Below are 20,459 nucleotides of genomic sequence, written 5' to 3' on the forward strand. Positions count from 1 at the left end.
GCGTTTAGCACACACTTATTTTTAGCAAGCGCTAAAAATGCTAGCGCGCCTTTGTAAAAGGGGCCCTTAACGTCCAACATTTAATACTAATTCATGAAAATAAATAAATAATAAAAACTCTACTGCAGTGGTTCCCAAACCTGGTTCTGGAGGCACCCCAGATAGTCAGGTTTTCAGGATATCCACAATGAATATTCATGAGAGAGATTTGCATGCAGTGGAGGCAGTGTATGCAAATCTCTCTCAAGAATATTCATTATGGATATCCTGAAAACCTGACTGGCTGAGGTGCCTCCAGGACCAGGTTTGGAAACCACTGCTGTACTGTATCCAACAGATAGAAATGAAGACTCAACATGCTCACCGGATCAGGGCTGACGACGGAACACTGGGGAGGAGGCATGCCTGGGTGTCGGGGCTGAGTGCTCTTATGGAAGTTCAGCCCAGCTTACAGTGCCTTTGCAATAAGCCTAGTTCCTGCTAGCTAGTCTTGTTCCTGCCAAGCCTCGTTCCTGGTTCCTGCTAAAGCCTTGTTCCTGATTCTTGCTAAAGCCATGTTGCTAGTTCCTGTTATAGCCTTGTTCCTGGCCAAGCCTTTTTCCTGCTTTCTGCTAAAGCCTTGTTCCTGGTTCCTGCTGAGGCCTTGCTCCTGAGTTTCTGCAGTGCCAAGTTCCTGTATTCCTGCCTTGCCAAGCTCCTGAGTTCCTGCCTTGTCAAGTTCCAGAGAGCCAGCCATGCCTGAGCTCCTAGGGTCCGGCCATACTAGTTCCCTGCTTTGGCCTCTTTTCGTGGGCCTTGGAAAGGTTCTGTCTGCCACAGTTGGGCCTGCAAGGGTTTGCTACCAAGAAACATAACACAATTCCTTCTTTAGTTTGTTGATTTCATCTTTCATAACTGATATTTGAAGAAGATGGAGAAAGCTCTAAGATTCTATATGGTTTGCCTTAGGACTAAAGCACAATAAATATTATATGGAATGAAAGTCATGTTGATATGATTAATAAGTGTGAGAAGGTCACTATGTTAAGGGACATCAGTGATCAGGAATGTCCAATATAGGGTTTCTTGAAGATAATTGTCTTTTGGTTTTCCTATTTAGGAACAGCAGCAAGCAGCTCTTTAAGTGATAGGAAAGGAAGTTTTTTCCCCCTGTATATCATATATTCCTTTTGAAAATTGGCATAACTTCTGTACATATTGGCTGTACTAGTTAGTGTGTGTGGGGGGAGGATGTTACAAAGTTCCCTCTCAAGTATAGCCATCAGATAGCATCTGTCATACTACAATTAGAAAATTATATTTCAAAAACTATGTTGTTTGTACTGTAGGTCTTGATCTCCTGGAAGGCCAGTCTCGACCAATCACTTGGGAACAGTTCCAGATTGTCGACAACGATGACATTAGTGCAGTTCAGCTTGTCATCGTGGATGGTTTACAGCACGGACGAATCACTGTGAAAGGTGAAGTGCAGTTTCATGTGTATGCATAAATGTAGAAGATAAACATTGGCATTTTCTTATATATATATATATATATATATATATATATATATATATATATATATATATATATATATATATATATATGTTAAGATCTGCTCTTATCTACTCAAACTTTCCAGCGGTCAACTCTTCCAACTTAACTGCCATGAGGATGAATGGAGGGAATCCACAGCAGAGATGGTGTGGACCTTCGTTAAAGCAAGCAATGGATTCAATCCTCCTACCTCTATGCAGTTCTTAGACAGGCTGTTTTATATGGGCTTTACCCCACTGTTGTCAGGGACTTGCAGACTTCCTTTCTTACAGAATGCAATAGTAAAATCAGAACTGTAAGTCCCTGCCAGCAAAGTCTAGAGCCAGTTGGGAAACCGACTTGGATGACATGACAATAAGCCTCTCGAGAGATTAGGTGGTCAGCTAGGGCAGCAGTTTCTTGGGGGGGGGGGGGGGCAGCAAAGAGCAGCTGCAGTCTTAGCAAAACAATGACACAAATTCAAAGAATCATCAGCAGATACTTTAACCTATATTTTTATAAGATTTTTGTGTGATGATCATGATTGTTGAGTTTAATTATCTAAATCTTGAAGGGGAAGGGGGTGGCAAGCTGAAGGCCTGAATGTTAATTTTAGGGGAGTGTAAGGCTGAAAGTTTACTTAGGGCGCCCACTACTCTTCCACTGGCTCTGCTCTCAGGAACATTGAGCTGAAGGGCAAGTACTGTTGTGGTTTGTTTTGAAACGTTATCAGATTTTAATTTAAGAAACTGAACGACAGTTTGGATGCATACACATTCAGTTGACTTAATAACTGATTAGTTTTGACTGACTCCGATGCAGCCCTGTACATGGCGAAATGTGTCATCTTGGGTCTCTGTTTTTAATTCCTGATTTGTGTTGTACAATAAAATATGTTTGCATATTTTGCAAAACTGGAAAAACGCACAGTTGCTGAATATTCATTTCTGGTGGAATACAGTCCTGCAGCATCAGAAGTTTGAGCTCGCCATGGCGGATGATAGTATCTAAGAAAAACATTTGGTCTATTTTGGACAACTACCTCCAAACTATTCAGGCCACACCTTAAACCAGTACAAAGGACTTATTTGTTAAACACCTGGTTGCATTCCCCTCCTTTTTTCTCTTCTTTCCTTTCTCTTTTTTCCTTTCCCACCTGTTGTGTTTCTAGCTTCCTATGTTTTTCCATCATTGTTTTCCTGTTATTTGTATTCTTGGAAATTAATAAAATATTTGGAAATATTTAGTCTACTTTTTCCATTTACCTGTTGTGTTTGTAGACTAGGGTTATTAGGTTAGCAACTCAAGATCTCACTGTTCTCCACTGTAACACCCTGTTAGTGGATCTAAACTGTTCATTGCAATATTTGGGCAGTAAAACACCTTTTATTTTTTGCTTTACCTGTAGCTGCATCTCAACCAACATTGTCTTTCTGCCCCTCCTTTTTCCTTTTTATCCATATTGAGTCTGATGAAATGACCTTTAATCATACTGCATGTTCCTATTTAAATATATTTATGAAGCTTGCATACAAGAATGAAACAATAGAAATAACATTTAGAACACTGGACTAATGGTAGTCACTCTAAGGGACCTGTTTACTAACAGGGAGGGAGGGAGGGAGGGGGTTAGGGAAAGGATGCTCATTAGGAAAGGGGGATTGGAGGGTACGGAAAGGATACTCATTGGGGCGGGAGGGAGGTTGGGGAGGTTGCATGGGAGAATCTTTCCTTTAAGCTTCAGGCTGCAGGTTACCCATAACCCACCCATTCTCTACCCTTTTCCCACCCCTGTCATGGCAAGTAGTTAATGTGGCTGAGCAGTAACTTATCACGCACTAGTTCGTACAGTAAGAGAGCAATTCTATAACTAGATGCCTCCTGAGGATGCATTGTAGGAGTCTATCCTACAGTATAAAAGAGCCTAGGTACCCAGGTTCCAATATAGAATTCTGGCCTAACCCAGTGGCGTAGCCAGGTTGAGGGCGTGGGGGGAGCGGGGAGTGGAGAGCGGACTGCCAATGGCACCAGCGCATATTTTAAGCATGACAGATCACGTGAAAAATAGGTGCCGGCACTTTCAGAAGTCCATTTGGGGGAGTGGCCGCTGCCCTGGCGACCCACCTGGGTGCGCCTCTAGCCTAACCCAGTATGCACCTAATATTTAAACACTTGCACATATGCCGGAGAAAGTGGTGAAGGCGGTTAGCTTAGCAGAGTTTAAAAAGGGGTTGGACGGATTCCTAAAGGACAAGTCCATAAACCGCTACTAAACGGACTTGGAAAAATCCAAAATTCCAGGAATAACATGTATAGAATGTTTGCACGTTTGGGAAGCTTGCCAGGTGCTCTTGGCCTGGATTGGCCGCTGTCATGGACAGGATGCTGGGCTCGATGGACCCTTGGTCTTTTCCCAGTATGGCATTACTTATGTACTTATGTACCAGACATAGAGCTGATGTACGTGTGAGTACCTAAGTGTGGCAGGGACATGTGCAACTTACTGTTTTCTGTACATTATGCATGTAAGTGGGAGCTCTGTCTATGGCCCAGCCATGCTTTGCCCCTGTATATAACCCCTTGCAAATACACACTATGCACCATTGCATTTAGGTGGCATTTTATTCAATAGAGTGTAGCTAGATTACTGCTATTTACACCTGTAAGTGTACACTTATGAATGTATATACCATTATTCTGGTCATTCATGAGCATTCTTGACACCTAAATGTTGGCATCCTCCTTACAGAATTACCCTCGAAGAGGCCTGTGCAACAAAGCTTAGCTTTATGGTAAAGGCAATTTTTAAGTGCTATGGAATAAAGCCTTACTGTGTACGTCAAAACTGTCCGAGGGCATATTACAGTAGTGTGAATATGCTAAAATTAGTGAAGAAAACTCTTGCCAATGAGGTTTTAATGCATGCATGGTAAATTTCATGGTACGGTCTCCTTCACTCACTATTTACCATAAACTTATTAGTGCCAAAAATTGAAAATTTATCTTCAACCAGTTATTTTGATCATGCAATTTGGAAATCCTATGCATATTAACCAGACCGAAGTAAAAAGTCTGGTTAGTAGGGGGGTAGAGCTGTACCGAATAACATGTTTTACTATTCAGCCAAATAATGAATCATGAAAAATATTATTTGACTAAATACGAATACCGAATACGAATAATGGGCATTGAGCTTTAACATAACAGATAATAAAAGAAGCAACATGAAATCAGAGATCAAGTGTTTATTTCAGTAGGATTTAGCACAGTAGAGCCCCAGATTATTCGTATTCAAATTTAAATCGCTATTCGGTTGAATACAAATAATATGTTCGGGGCTATATTTGGGGCCAAATCGAATACGAATATTCAGTACAGCCCTATAGGAGGGATTTAATCCTCCAGCCCCTCTCAATTAAGAGTGCCATCTGTAATAAACACTAGTACTCCCCCTCCTGCTCCATCGTGAACTTCATCCCACACACATCCAAACTCTCACAGCACCATCACGACCAACTGCCCCATCCACACAACTTCTGAGGAACCTCAGCCCCAGCAAGATCAGGCCACCACCCAAGCACCATAAGGAACCCCATTCCTGTCCCCAAAAGCACATAAGCCTCCTTTTGAAAAACACCCAGTGACCAGAATCCTCCAGAATGAATCCTTTTCATTCTAGAGGGTAACCCATCTTCACCAGCAGGAGAGACAACAGAGACCCCCTGCCAGCACCACAATTATTATTATTTTTTAAATTTAGTATTTTATTATATTGTGTATATTCAGTTCAGATGCCTTAATATATGCTATGGATCATTTTTCAATGTTCACGGAATTGATTTCAATAGGGTTTGTTTACTTAATGTATATTTACATTAAGTAAATAATATAGGTGAGCATGTGAGCATGTATATATTAAAATAACTTCTCTATGATTCTTCAGGTGGGAAAGGCTTCATGTTCACAGTAGATGACATTAAGGCTGGAGTTGTTTGTTACCATCATGATGACAGCGATAGCATGAAAGATTTTGTGGTCTTCAGGATTTTTGATGGTCGCTACAGCATCCGCCACAAGTTTCCAATCAACGTCTTGCCTAAGGATGACAGCCCTCCCTTCCTCATTGCCAATGTTGTTATCGAGCTTTTTGAAGGGCAGACTATCCTTATACAGGCCTCAATGCTTCAGGCTTCTGACATGGATTCCAGTGATGACTACATACACTTCAACATTACTAGACCTTCCCAGGCTGGAGAAATAGTTAAGAAGCCAGGAGCAGATGTTATAGGTAAAGCTGTTCTCACCTTCTATAAATATATTTCATTTTCTACTAAATGGTGGAAGTTAATTGTACTTCCAATCAGGGGTGTGGCCAGACCTTGGAGGGAGGGGGGCCAGAGCCCAAAGTGGGAGGACACATTTTAGCTCTCCTCTCCCAGCCGCCGCCCCTCCCCTACCACTTCTGACCCCCCCCCCCCGCTTCCGCCGCCGCTTCTGGACCTTCCCCTGCCTCTGTTGCCGCTACTTCTGGACCCCCCCGCTACTGACACTGACAGGTACCTTTGCTGGTGGGGGTCCTGTTTTCAGCGCGCCGTGCACTGCATGCTCGTTTTAATGAGAGCATGTACGGTGGGAATGGAAACAGGAGAGGAGGCAAGTGCGAGACCAGCGAGGGACAGATAAACGCTTCAGCTGGTTGGGGTCGGGGACCCCCACCAACCAAACCGGGAGCCCCAGAGGTAATTTGGGGGGGGGCCCAGGCCCCCATGGCCCCCCATAGCTACGACATTGCTTTCAATGTTCTAAGTGTAGCTCTGGCTCATTCTTTAATGTGAAACAAGCACAGGAATTGGAAGAGAGAATAGTTTCCTGAGCTTCTCAGTGAGGGAACACAATCACTCTGAACTCCAGTTTCTATAAAAAATTAAATATAGTACAATGGATTATTATTCCTATAAAATTCTCCTTTTACTTGAGGCAGATAGCAGAAAAATATTTACAGCAAAAGGCACAGTTCGCTTGACCTTCTGTGCCAGAAAACAGATTTTTTGCAATGAAGATTTATGAAGTCTTTTCTTTCTTCCAGTACAAACTCTGTGGCCTTTCCTTTCACTCTGTCACTTTGAGTACTGTTATGTTTTTATCTACCACTGGAATAAATACAGGTTTGTCTTATCTTCCTAAGCCCTGGGGGCAGTGACGTAAGAGACGGGAGGAGCCTGCAGAGCCAGCAGCCAATGCTTCGAGGCTGCCTGCGATGCCGCGTTTTTAAAAAAATATTTTTTCTCGTTGAGTCGTCGTTAGCGTTGGCGCTCAGCTCAGTCAGCTGAGCGCTTCTTCTTTTTGTAGCGCCAGCCCTGCTGCTCAACAGGAAAAGCAGCAGTGGCCGGCAATGGGAGCTGGGGCTGGTGGGCCTGAATCGGGAGAGGGAAAACAGAGGGAAAATGGAAGGATGGGGAGAGAAAGAGGGAAAACAGATGGGAGGATGGGGAGAGAAAGAGGGAAAACGGAAGGATATGGAGAGAAAGAGGGAAAACAGATGGGAGGATGGCAGAGAAAGAGGAAAAATGGAAGGATGGGGAGAGAAAGAGGGAAAACAGATGGAAGGATGGCAGAGAAAGAGGGAAAACGGAAGGATAGGGAGAGAAAGAGGGAAAACAAACGGAAGGATGGCAGAGAAAGAGGAAAAACAGACGGAAGGATGGGGAGAGAAAGAGGGAAAATGGAAGGATGGGGAGTGAAAGAGGGAAAACAGATGGAAGGATGGCAGAGAAAGAGGGAAAACAGATGGATGGGGAGAGAGACACTGGATGGAAGGATGGGGAGAGAAAGAGGGGAGATGGATGAAAGGATGCAGAGAAAAAGGGGAGAGACTGGAAGGATGTGGATAGAGAAGGGACACTGAACAGAAAAGGGTAGAGAGATAGACACTGGTTAGAAGGAGGGAGAGAGACATTAGATGGAAGGATCAGGAGAGAGGGTAGATGGGTGGAAGGATGGGGAGAGAAAGAGGGAAGACGCTGGATGGAAGGGTAGGGAGAAAGAGGTGACACGATGGAAGGATGCAGAAAGAAAGAGGGGAGACTATTGGTAGGATGGGGAGAGAGAGGGGAGAGACTGGAAGGATGGGGAGAGAAAGAGGAGAGCTGCTGCATGGAAAGGGGGAGTAGTGAAAGATTGGAGAATAAGAGGAAGGGGCATGGGGAGAACAAGGGTGAGAAAAAGATGAAAAGCCATAAGTAGATGAAGGAAATTAAAGAATGGATAGTAAGAATGAATTAAATCTGGACACAGAGAGAGGCAGAAAAATATTGAAGAATGCAAAGAAAAAGGAGAGAAAAATGACAAATGGCCAGGAAACCCTGGCAGAAGAGTTAAGCGAAAACGAAGGCAAGCAGAATCTAGAGACTGGGAGCAACACAATGAGAAAAAGTAAATGGCCATACAACAAAGGTAAAGAAAATAATTTTATTTTTAATTTAGGATGAAGTAATATGGTGTTAATAAAGTTTCAGAGACCAATACTTCCTTCCTTAGGTCAGGAGAGGATACCGTAACAGCATTATACTGACCTGAGGCAGGAGGTTTTGGCCTCTGAAAGCTCACTGAAAAGGATTAGGCTATTAAATAAATTGTCTGAAATCTGATGCACTGAAAAGCAGCACTTTACCCTGTGTGACAAATGCATCTGAGTGTGACTAAATTTTGCTGGGGGGGGGGGGGGGGGGGGGGGTAGAGAGAAAATTTTGTGCCCACCCACTTTGGGTTCAGGCCCACCCAAAATTGGCAGTCTGGCTACGCCACTGACTTACAGGTCCAAAGATAAATAAATCAAAGACCTTACTGAACTCAGTCCAAAGGCATATATGGCTGCAATGGACATATTAATTCAGAGATGCTTTATCTCCCTGTCGTTTACCATTCTAGAGCAGTTCTCTGCTCTTGTCAGAGGGAAGATAAGCCCAACTTCCTCCTCTTCAGGAAAAATTCACCAATCTGAAACTTTTCCTACTGTACTCCCTTTATTGGCAGAAACAATGGACTCCATTCCTAGTGAGGATATGAAAGAATATACCATTCTTTGTGTTAACAAATGTGGGTTCTATATTTCAAAGTTTTGTCCAGTTAACCTTGGGAGTTAACTAGACAAATCTTAACTTCTCAATTTCCCTCCTGCAAACCAGTTAAATTTTATCTGGACAGTTTGGGGAGAGGAATGGTCAGCAGGAAAAAGGAGGTGATAGTACCTATTTATATGTCTCTGGCAGTGAAATAGAGGGGCATTTTCGAAAGCGACGGCCAAGTTTTATTGAGGACGTCCTCGCAAAACGTCCCCATCCAGGGGTGGGGAAACCCGTATTTTTGAAACAAGATGGACGTCCATCTTTCGTTTCGATAGTACAGTCAGGGATGCCCAAATCCTTAAATTTGGTTGTCCCTAGACTTGGTCGTTTTTGATTTTCAGCGATAATCAAAACCAAGGACGTCCATGTCAGAAACGACCAAATGCAAGCCATTTGGTCATGGGAGGAGCCAGCATTTCTAGTGCACTGGTCCCCCTCACATGCCAGGACACCAACCGGGCACTGTAGGGGGCACTGCAGTGGACTTCATAAATTGCTCCCAGGTACATAGTTCCCTTACCTTGTGTGCTGAGCCCTCCCCCAAAACCCACTACCCACAACTGTACACCACTACCCCTTATGGGTGAAGGGGGGCACCTAGATGTGGGTATAGTGGGTTTGTGGTGGGTTTTGGAGGTCTCGCTGTTTCCTCCACAAACGTAACAGGTAGGGGGGGATGGGCCTGGGTCCGCCTGCCTGAAGTGCAGTGCACCCACGAAAACTGCTCTAGAGACCTGCATACTGCTGTGATGAAGCTGAGTATGACATCTGAGGCTGGCAATCAATATTTTGAAAGATATTATTTGAGGGTCGGAGGGGGTTAGAGACCACTGGGGGAGTAAGGAGAGGTCATCCCCGATTCTTTCCGGTGGTCATCTGGTCATTTCGGGCACCTTTTTGTGCCTTGGTCGTAAGAAAAACACAACCAGGTAAAGTCGTCCAAGTGTTTGTCAGGGACGTCCTTCTTTCTTTCAATTATGGGTCGAGGACGTTCAAGTGTTAGGCACGCCCAAGTCCCGCCTCGCTATGCCTCTGATACGCCCCCTTGAACTTTGGCCATCCCTGCGATGGAAAGCAGTTGGGGACGTCCAAAATTGGCTTTCGATTATACCGATTTGGAAGGACATCCATCTTCCGATTTATGTCGAAAGATGGATGTCCTTCTCTTTCGAAAATGAACCCAATATTCAGACGGTCAATTTTGGGTGAGTCTGAGTCCAAAGTTGATGGACATGAAATTTTCTCTCTGATCCCAATCTCCCCTTGCTGTCTGACTCCTCCCCACCCTCTGCCTGGCACCCCCCCCCCAGCTCAAAATATAAATACCCGAGTTGGCAGAGATCCCCAAATCCACCAGCTGAAGATCTGCTCCTCCAGTGACCAGAACTTATTCCAAGCTTGACAGCTGGTGGTAATGTCCCCCATCTGCCACTGGCATCAGCCTCCTGTACACGCTCAATTTTCATATATGCATAAAAATTGAGCATACATGGGGGGGGGGGGGGCTGGTGGTGGCAGCAGCTTGAGGACACTGCCACCAGCTGCCAAGTGTGGAAAGAGTTCTGACCACTGGAGGAGGAGATCTTCAGCTGATGGGGTTGGGCATCTTCGCCAGCAGGGGGTAGGCCTGGGCCCAAAATGAGTGAGCCTCTGGTGAATTTTCATGTAGTGACTCTGTACAGTTCTGGAGACTGTATCTTCAAAAAGATATAAACAGGATGGAGTCTGTCCAGAGGTCAGCTTCTTAAACGGTCAATGGCCTTCATCATAAAGCATATTACAGATCTAAATATGTATACTGTGGAATTAAAATGGGAGATATGATATAGACATTTAAATACCTCTGTGGCATAAATGCACAGGAGGCAATTTTCTTTTGGAAAGTTTTGTCCAGTTAACCTTGGGAGTTAACCAGACAAATCTTAACTTCTCAATTTCCCTCCTGCAAACCAGTTAAATTTTATCAGTTCACGCTTTCCAAAAATACTAGGACTAGGGGGCATGCGATGAAGCTACAATGTAGTAAATTTAAAACGAATCGGAGAAACATTTTCTTCACTCAACGTGTAATTAAACTCTGGAATTCATTGCCAGAGAATGTGGTAAAGGCGGTTAGCTTAGCGGAGTTTAAAAAAGGTTTGGACGGCTTCCTACAGGAAAAGTTCATAGACCGTTATTAAATGGACTTGGGGAAAATCCACTATTTCTGGGATAAGCAGTATAAAATGTTTTGTACATTTTTGGGATCTTGCCGGGTATTTGTGACCTGGATTGGCCACTGTTGGAAACAGGATGCTGGGCTCGATGGACCTTTGGTCTTTCCCAGTATGGCAATACTTATGTACTTATGTCAGTTCTGGATGAAGGCAGCATAGGATGAAAAAGAAAAGGGACAGACTCAGGAATAATCTACAGAAATATTTCTTTATGGAAAGGGTGGTGGATTGTTGGAATAGCCTCCCCACTGAAGTGCTGGAGATGAAAACTGTATCTGAATTCAAGAAAGCTTGGGACAAGCACAGAAGATCTCTAAGGGAGAGGAAAGAATAGGAGAGATTAGTAGTAGGTATGAATAGACACACCAGACAGGCCATATGGAAGGCAATTCTGTAACTGGGTGCCTCCATTCAGGCAACTTGCCCACAATATTCAGCGCTATTTAACTGGTCAGTAATGGCATTTAACTGGCTAACTGTGAATATTCAGCGTGAGATAACCAGTTATTTGCACTAAATATTCACAGTTAGTGCATAGCAGCTAACTGGCTATATTGCGCAGTATATCTGGTTAGCACCAATATTCAGCACTGGGTATAGCAGTTAAATAGGACCACATAAATAGCAGTCCTATTTTTAACAGCTAAGAACTTAAATGGTTAGCACTGAATATCGGCTTAACCGGTTAAGTTCTGGCAGCGAAAATGAAACCGGAAATACAATGCCGATCACCGGATACAGCACGGCATTGAATCTGCAGGTTCAGTGCCGTCAGTGGGCTTTAACTGCACTACCCTCTGCCGGCCAAATATCGGCTCCCTTTAGTTCACTTGGTGAGAGCTTATTCTGTAACGGCAGTTGGGTACCCAGATTCCATTTCATCATGGGTGCTGGGGGGGAGGGGGAAGAGACCTGTGCCATGGGGGAGGGGGAAGGGACCTGAGCCATTTCATCACTTGTCATAGGCAGCACATGGCCTTTAACTGATTAAAAGCCAGTGGTTTCCAAACCTGTCCTGGGGGCTCCCTAGCTGGGCAGATTTTCAGGATATCCACAATGAATATTTGGGAGATAGATTTGCATGCAGTGAAGGCAGTGCATGCACATCTCTCTCATGATTATTCATTGTGGATATCCTGAAAATCTGATTGGTTGGAGAGCCCCCAGGACAGGTTTGGGAACCACTGGCTTAAATGTATTCATTTAAAGGTTGATTTGAATTATATAAATTTTTTAATATTGACTCCTATGCTATTAAGTTATCATATAAGATCAACCCAAATCTGCTGCTGAAATTTAGACTTGCAATTTGACTGGCTAGAGTTACGTGACTATGAGGCTCGTTTTCAAAGCACATAGATTTACATCTACTATAATAAAACGCACCCTCAACGTTCTGAAGCTGACTCCGTGGCTTCAGTAAAGGGTTCGTAATGGTGAAGCCATCCAACTCACCATGTCTCTCTGCCCCGCCCTCGCATCACAACGTGATGACGTCGAGGGCGGAACACCGACAGACACAAGACACACCCTCCCAGCTCACCAACAACGCTAACCCCCTCCTCACGCGCTCAACAGCCGCACTCCCATGCCTCCCGAATTAGCCGCCCTCCCGACCCGAAAAGGTAAGTTCTTCTTTAGCACAAGCTGAGTATAGGTGACGGAACAGAAGCATCTGAAAACCAGATTTTCTGGTGCTGCTTTTGAACCAGAAAGGAGCAAAACAATAGTTTTCTGTTCTGTAATGCCCTCTCCAACTTTATTTCCTACCATCCTGTCCACAATCCTCATGTCAATATTCAGCAAATAATCTGAGTCTAATGTGGAAGAAAACAAAGAATGGCATATGAGGGGAAGGAATGAAGATGGCAGCACATTGATTTGGGGGGGGGGGGGGTGGAGGTGGAGAGAAGAAAAGGTGAAAGCTGGAGAGAGCAGTATGTGGGGAAAAAATGTGGAGAGGCTGCAGCAGATACAGCCAGTGACTTTCTGTGATCCAAGGTCTTGGGATTCAGCAAAGGGCAAAATGTGGGAGGAGGAAGGAGCAGTGTTGTGAATAAGCCAGTTTGTTCAGATACAAAGTACCAGGTGGATTTTTTTTTGCCAACGTCAGACTATTGCAGCAAAGAAAAGGCTGTAAATCAAAGTAATTAATGCACTCTCTCCAAAACAGCCTAAAAAAATCCAACCTATTAGCTGAGGTACAGGACTGGGTCTACCATTAGGCGGGCAGCAGAACTGGGGAAGAGGACAGTAGCACAGTGCTGGTATGGCCAACAAGACAGTGACAGAGCAGCACATGCATTCTGCTATCAACAGGGCAGTTGACCTTTGAGTACCTAAACCTCCTCCCTCCCGCCGCCAACGCCCCACCGGGACACCGCCTCCAGCCCATTCTACCCCAAGGCTCGCACCGTACTGTCCTGGTTTTTGCCATCATAAGGAGGGGATGACCCTGAAACTTGGAGGGAGGGGAGAGGGGAGGGTGGAGAGGGGAGGGAGGGGAGGGTGGAGAGGGGGGAGGAGGGAGGGCCCCTGGCAAACACACTCTTATTCTGTCACACAGACACACTCGCACCCAGTCTCACTCTCTCTCACACATTCACTCTCGCACATTCACTCTCTCTCAAACGTACACTCTGAGGAAAACCTTGCCAGTGCCCGCTTCATTTGCGTCAGAAACGGGCCTTTTTTACTAGTAGTTACATACATTAATATGTAACTTTGTAAGTTTATGTGCTTTGAAAATGAGCCTCTATATTTACTTGCTTAGTGCAGAATTCATCAGTTCAGTTATTGCATGGATTATCTTCTTTTGATGCAGCTTTTAACTCCTAACCCTTATTCACTTGTTCAGAACCCTTATTTTATCATCCTCACTTTAATATTCCCTTATCTCTAGTTTGTCCTGTTTGTCTGTCCTAATTAGATTGTAAGCTCTTTCGAGCAGGGACTGTCTCTTCATGTTCAAGTGTACAGCGCTGTGTACGTCTAGTAGCGCTTTAGAAATGATAAGTAGTAGTAGTAGTAGTAGTGATTCCTTTTTTGAAGAGATTACACTGGTTACCTGTACACAATGGATTAAAATTCAAACTGCTTTTGTTTGTGCTCTTGGGATTATACCATTGGTGATCTTTTTATTTGCATGATAAGTTGAAGCAGCATGTGCCATCATGAACTCTGCGTTCCATGCATGCTTGAAGTGCCCAATTACCGACATTTATGACTGGTACTTTTTCGGTTACCAGTCCGTGAGAATGAAATACATTATTTATGGGATTAAGGGCCTTGTTTACTAAGCTGCACTAAGGGCATGCTAGCACTTTTAGTTTGTTCTAAACACTAAAGACACTCATTTATTCCTATGGGTGTCTCTAGCATTTAGCACACACTAACGTCGCTAGCATGCCTTAGTAAACAGGGCCCTAGACTGCAAAAGAATGTCTTCTTTCAAATTGATGCTGAAGCATTACCTCCTTGAACAAATATATGACCTGGCCTGAGGTATACATTATTTACGGTATGTCATTGTAATTGTGTTAACTGTATTGTTGTAAGTACCTTTTAATCATGTATGCTGTTGGTGTTCCCCACCTTGGACAAAGGTGGGATATAAATAATAAACATAAATGTAAAAAATCAGCATTGTGCTACTAAACCTTTGCTCCTATCTGGGAACAGCAGAACACCTTTGGAACCACACAATTTTTAGTGGGTAAATATAGCTTAGGCACTAAATTGAGCTACTCAGTGTAGAGGAGGAAGATTTTCAAATATTAGGTGCAAACTAAGTATAGAAATCCACACCTTCTTGACCAAATAAGTAAGTATTAAATCAGGGTTTTCTTTCTGTGCTTTGTGATAGGCTATCCAGTCACTGGCTTCCTTCAGAGAGACCTTTTCAATGGGATTATTTACTATCATCACCTAGGAGGAGAAATATTTGACGATTCATTTGAATTTATTTTGTCTGACAGTCATGACCCTCCAAATCTCTCAGAACTACAGGTACTACATTAAATTCCAGAACTTTGCAAAATAAATTCATAAAATGGGGATGGTAGGTTTCTTATACTTCATACTATTGTAGTCCTGACTTTCACCACCAATAGTATGAAGAAGCCCACCATCCCCTTTTATTTTAATACATTTTAATTAATTTTCCAAGTATATTTTGATGTTATATGAAGGTATCCTGAATGTGTAATGACTAGGCCTTATGATGAGAACGGTAGAACTTGATTAGCACTTTAAAGAGTGGAAGAAGCTTGATTATGCGGTCCTTCATCTCCTGGAAGCCCCTGCCGATTAGCCAGAGTGTTCATCTTCCTGACAATGCTGATATCAAACTTGACCCCCATCCCCTTCAGAGTTACATCATCAAACACTGAAACCACCTCTGTCTTTCACTTTAGACTATCTCAGTAGCAATATTCAGTCGTTTGAAATAAAATAGGAAATGACACAAAACCAAACTAAAAATGAACAAAATGTCATTCATTTTCTCTTTCATTTCATTTTGGCTGCCATTTTCTTTTATTTTCTGCCTCCCTTAAAGCCATCACCACCACCACCACCATCATTTCCATCACCATGCTTAAATTGTTTAAACCCCTCTCCTCCAACCCTCCCTCAGATCCCCGATTGCCTTCCATATCCCTCATGTCACAATCTATAGTAGTCTCTGTACTACAAGTTGGCTGATAACCAGATTGAGCTGAGTACATAAGAACATAAGAATATAAGAACAGCCATACTGGTTCAGACCAATGGTCCATCTAGCCTAGTATCCTGCTTCCAGCAGTGGCCAATCCAGGTCACAAGTGTCTGGCAGAAACCCAGTTAGTAGCAACATTCCATGCTACCAGTCCCAGGGCAAGCAGTGGCTTCCCCCATGTCCATCTCAATTACAGACTATGGATTTTTCCTCCAGGAATCTGTCTAAATCTTTTTAAAACCCAGATATGTTAACTGCTGTTACTATATCTTCTGGCAACGAGTTCCAGAGCTTAACTATTCTTTGAGTGAAAAAGTATTTCTGTGCAATTTCATTGAGTGTCCCCTGGTCTTTGTACTTTTTGAATGAGTGAAAAGGTTAAATCTCATTTAAGTAGTGGAAAGCTTATTCAGAACCATCTTTTCAAGCACTTTCATCAACTGTGGAAGGTTAGAAATCAATTGATAACCAGACAATTGGTGATCTCCATTAGCCCATTTCTTTAAAAGATTATAGCCTGCTTGAAGACTGCAGTAACTTCTCTCAGCTAATGAACCAAAAATGTCACAAATGGGGGTCAGTTGTTTGGCAGTGGTTTGCAAGCAGTAAGTTAAGACTGGGTCTGATTAATAGTTTTTCAGCTTCCAACCATGACATTTCATAATAAGAATTCTAGGCATGACTTTGATTGCTAATTTGTAAAAACATTTCATCTGATCACTCATCCTGTCTACCTTAAAAAATAGTACTGGGTTTGGCAATTTCTTTCAATAGAAGGCCTAATGCTAGAGGTCATAACCACACAGGATCCAGTTGAAGTGGTCTTGCTGATTCTTGAAAGGTAGCTGGCAGGTTTACTGTTGGGGGAATGGGGGCCTGCCAGCATGCAAGTGCATGCTGGACAGGGCTCACCATTCCTCCCCTATGATCTGCAAACCCTAACGCCAGCTCGGAGCTTGCGTAGGGTTTGCCGCAGCCAGCGACCCAATCTTTGGTGCACTGGCCACTGATCTTTGGGGATGAATATGTTTAGCCCTGTTTAGCATGCATTTGCATGCTAGTTGCGTTCAGAGCCCTCGAGTGTGTTGTTTCACGCGCTTGAGGGCTCTGATCATGGGGTGTTAGCAAACGCCGGCGCTAGTATGGCGCTAACAGCCTCTAGCGCCACCATTTGCTTCTGATCATCCCCCTGTCAAGAACAAAGCCAAGCAGGGAAATGCTCTAAACAGGTAACACAAGATTAAGAGACCTCTTGCAATGGCAAAACATGATAGTTCCCTGGTGCTTATAAAGGACTTAAAACATTTATCTAACTGCGGTGTTCTGAATAGTTTGCATTTTTTTTTAATCAACTGCTTCATTGAACCCAAATAGATGAAATTACAGTAGTCTAGTTTGGAAAGAGGTAAAGCCTGTACTAATAGTCTAAATTGTTTTATTTCAAAGAATTTTCTAACTCTTACAAAAGAAAGCAACCTTAAACTAGAATATTGACATGATGATCCAATGAAAGTATACCCCTAAAATTTTAATTACAGAACATAGAGGATATTTCATTTGCTGAGTGGGCAACTTCTGTACATGTTCTTTTTGGCTGCTAATTTCCAAAGAGAAGCAAGATTAGTAGTTTCCTTGTGAAGATTAGTTGTAATCAATGCAGGCCAAAATTGCCTATGTACATTGAAAACAACAAAGGCTATTCCTGTGGACTTCTTAACAGCTCCTCATTCAGTAATGCTGCTTAGTTATAAAGCTGGAAATGAATTAACCCACTGTCTGTATGTTGATGACAGGTATGCACTTACAGTTCAAGTAAAATTAAATATATTGCTTCTCTTTTAGACTGTGATTATGCACATTACTCCAGTTGATGATCAACTTCCAAAGGAGGCCACAGGGACTATACGGCATCTAGTGGTTAAGGAAACAGAAATTGTTCATCTAACTAGGAAGCAGCTACATTTTGTGGATGTGGAGTCACCTGAGAGGGAACTCCTTTACACGATAAGCACGCCTCCTTTTTTCATTTCTGTGAATGGGTACGTAACTGACCAGGGATGTACTGTTATTTCAAAATCACACAAAAACATGACAACATACCCTATTGTCATTTTCAGGCATTTGCTATCTGAAACAATGCAAAAACTAATGACGTCATTATGTCATTTCATTCCCGACCTGCTTCACTTTCAGTTATCATAATGGTGTTGTTCACTTGTTTTGCTATTTTAGCTGAGCCATCTAGTGGGGGTGGGGTGGGGATGGTGAAGGAGCTACAATCGATCATTAGCAAGCATTCCTGAAATATACAAGGCTTCCTCTGGGTGTTTGTCTTTGTTGGGCAAGAACTTGGAAGGAGAACAAAGACTCCAAGAGTGTGTGTGTGTGTGTGTGTGGGTCCACCTGGCCAGGATGAACAGACAGATGCAGAAATGTTAGCACAAATTAGGGATGTTAAGAAATTGGGAGATCCTTTTACAAAGGCGCATTAGTGGTTTTAGGGTGCGCTATTAGTGCGTACTAAATGCTGTCGACACCCATAGAAATATATGGGCAACTCTAACATTTAGCATGTGCTTATTTTTAGCACACGCTAAAAAACACTATTGCACCTTTGTAAAGGACCCCATAGGTAACATAATAATAATGGGTAATTTCAATAACCTTGAGTCCAGGATATATTCACAACAGGTAAGAGTTGTATTGTAACGAAAAAAATGGAAAAATCCACCCTCTTCTACTGTAATGCTGAAATAGCAAAAGAAGCAAAAGTTGTGGAGAAAAAAGACCTCAGATGACAAGAAGTCATGCCACACCAACTAATGATAGTCCAAATAGGCACGCTCCTTCATAATCACAGGTCAGAAAAAAAACTCCACTTAATAGAAGAAAACAGCTTTTCAGCATTACAATAGGTTAATGTTCATGTTACTGCCAAAGGCTTATGATAATGTCCCCAGCAACCGCTCAGTAACAGCAGTAGCAAATTCAGAAATGGCGATAGCAGTCAAATACAAAAACCATAGTACTCATCTGGCAGTCACTGGAAACACTGATCCCAACAGGAGTACCCTGTTTATCCCACAAGAGCATCATCAGGGGAAAAGATGAACAGCCTTTCACCTCCACTGCTTGCCCAAAGATGGCAGTAGAAGAGGGTGGATTTTTCAGTTTTTTTTATTTCAATAACCCCAATATTGACTGGGTAAATGTAACATCAAGGAATTCTAGGGAAGTAAAGTTCCTTAATGAAATCAGGGACTGCTTTATGGAGCAGCTAGTTCAAGACTCCACAAGAGTAGGAACAATTTTAGACCTACTCCTTAGTGGAGTACATGATCTGGTGCAGGAGGTAATGGTGCTGAAGCCACTTGATGACAGTGATCATAACATGATGAGATTTGATATAATCTCTGGAGTAAGTACACACAGGAACATAGGCGCCCAGTATAAGAGGCTTGGACAGGCTAAGCCTACCCTGCTGTGCTCTGAGAGGTTTAAATTGTTGATTTACCTCCATCCTCAGCAGGAGCTGCAGTGAAAACCCTCTAGCCTTGTGTAACCAATTGTAGAAATTGGTTTATGGTTTGCTTACCTTACTGCTGGGAGAGCAGGGGGGGGGGGGGGGGGGGGTTGGCTGGGTTGCCAGGGAGATATTTAAGGAGGATGACTTCCTGGCCTGCACTGAGAACAGATAGCAGCAGAATCGGACAACCAGACAATAAAGGTAGAAAAGATCATTTTATTTTCATTATAGTGTTTGGAATATGTCCACTTTGAGAATCAGGTGCTCAACATTAAAAGTTTATATTTATTTACTGATTTATGGCATTTTATCCCACATTAAACATGAATTAGGGTGTTTTGTGGCTCTACATGAGAATTGTGATATTATGATCCCTTGTTTCATATTGTTGACGGTCTGCATTTTCCGTATGGGTGGTATACTAGTGTATTAGGTTCTGCCCAGTGTAATATTTATGGTACAATAAGGTTCTGAGTGTGTTTTTGGACAAAGTTGTGCATAGTGTTTTGCAGTTGAGCAATTGTGCTTAGAATATGCTTTGAGCAACTACTTTATTCTTTGACATATGATACATATCTAATGTCTAAATTTAATAAAAGGTATTAATTGTGACTTTTATTTTTATTTATTTTTTTCTGTGTGTTATCAGACAATTATGGATTTAAGCTCCACCCCTGCCCCACCCCTAACCCCGCCCCCTTTAGCCTCCCCAAACAGTTGGGCCACCGACCGCCTATGCACAGGAAGTCCAATACGTTATCATTTAACTTTCAAAAAGGAGACTGATAAAATGAGGAGAATGGTAAAAAAACAAAACCTTAGGGCACTGTTTATGAAGGCGCACTAGCGTTTATAGCATGCGCTAAAAATATATGGGTGTCTCTAGCATTAGCGTGCGCTAAAAACACTAGCACGCTTACAGCGCGGCTTAGTAAACAGGGTCCCTAGAGGAGCAACTGCAAAGGCCAAAAATTTACTGCAGGCATGAATGTTATTCAAAAATAGTAAACATAATTCTCCGAATATTTAAAGCACGAGGAAATTAAACATAATCTGTATATCTGTTGTCTATAATATACATTTTCACTTATTATTCGCATATCATATAATATTAAAATGATGGGAAGAAAAAGCCTCAAAGAGCTCCATACAGAAACCATCTGTAGAGCTATCAACTCTTCATCATAGGCATAAGAAACCTCCCATCAAAAACTAATCAGTGCTAAGTGAAAAAATAAACTAGCTCATATTGTGTTTATAGCCCTCTTCTCTGGGGGGCCCTTTTACTAAGCAGCGTAGGTGCCTACGCACACCAATTCGAAACTATCGCCTGGCTAGCATCTGGCCTGGGTGGTAATTTC

General features: G+C 42.9%; 1 protein-coding gene across 1 annotated transcript in view; it reads left to right on the forward strand.

Annotated features, from left to right (window-relative positions):
* Positions 1 to 20,459, forward strand: part of FREM1 (FRAS1 related extracellular matrix 1) — a 307,907-nt gene that overhangs the window by 38,680 nt on the left and 248,768 nt on the right. The window contains 4 exon segments of the mRNA XM_030194282.1: positions 1,329 to 1,460; positions 5,459 to 5,803; positions 14,721 to 14,863; positions 17,415 to 17,611. Coding sequence (XP_030050142.1) covers positions 1,329 to 1,460; positions 5,459 to 5,803; positions 14,721 to 14,863; positions 17,415 to 17,611 — 817 coding nt within the window.

Source organism: Microcaecilia unicolor, chromosome 2 (genome assembly GCF_901765095.1).
Source record: "Microcaecilia unicolor chromosome 2, aMicUni1.1, whole genome shotgun sequence".
Taxonomy (NCBI): domain Eukaryota; kingdom Metazoa; phylum Chordata; class Amphibia; order Gymnophiona; family Siphonopidae; genus Microcaecilia; species Microcaecilia unicolor.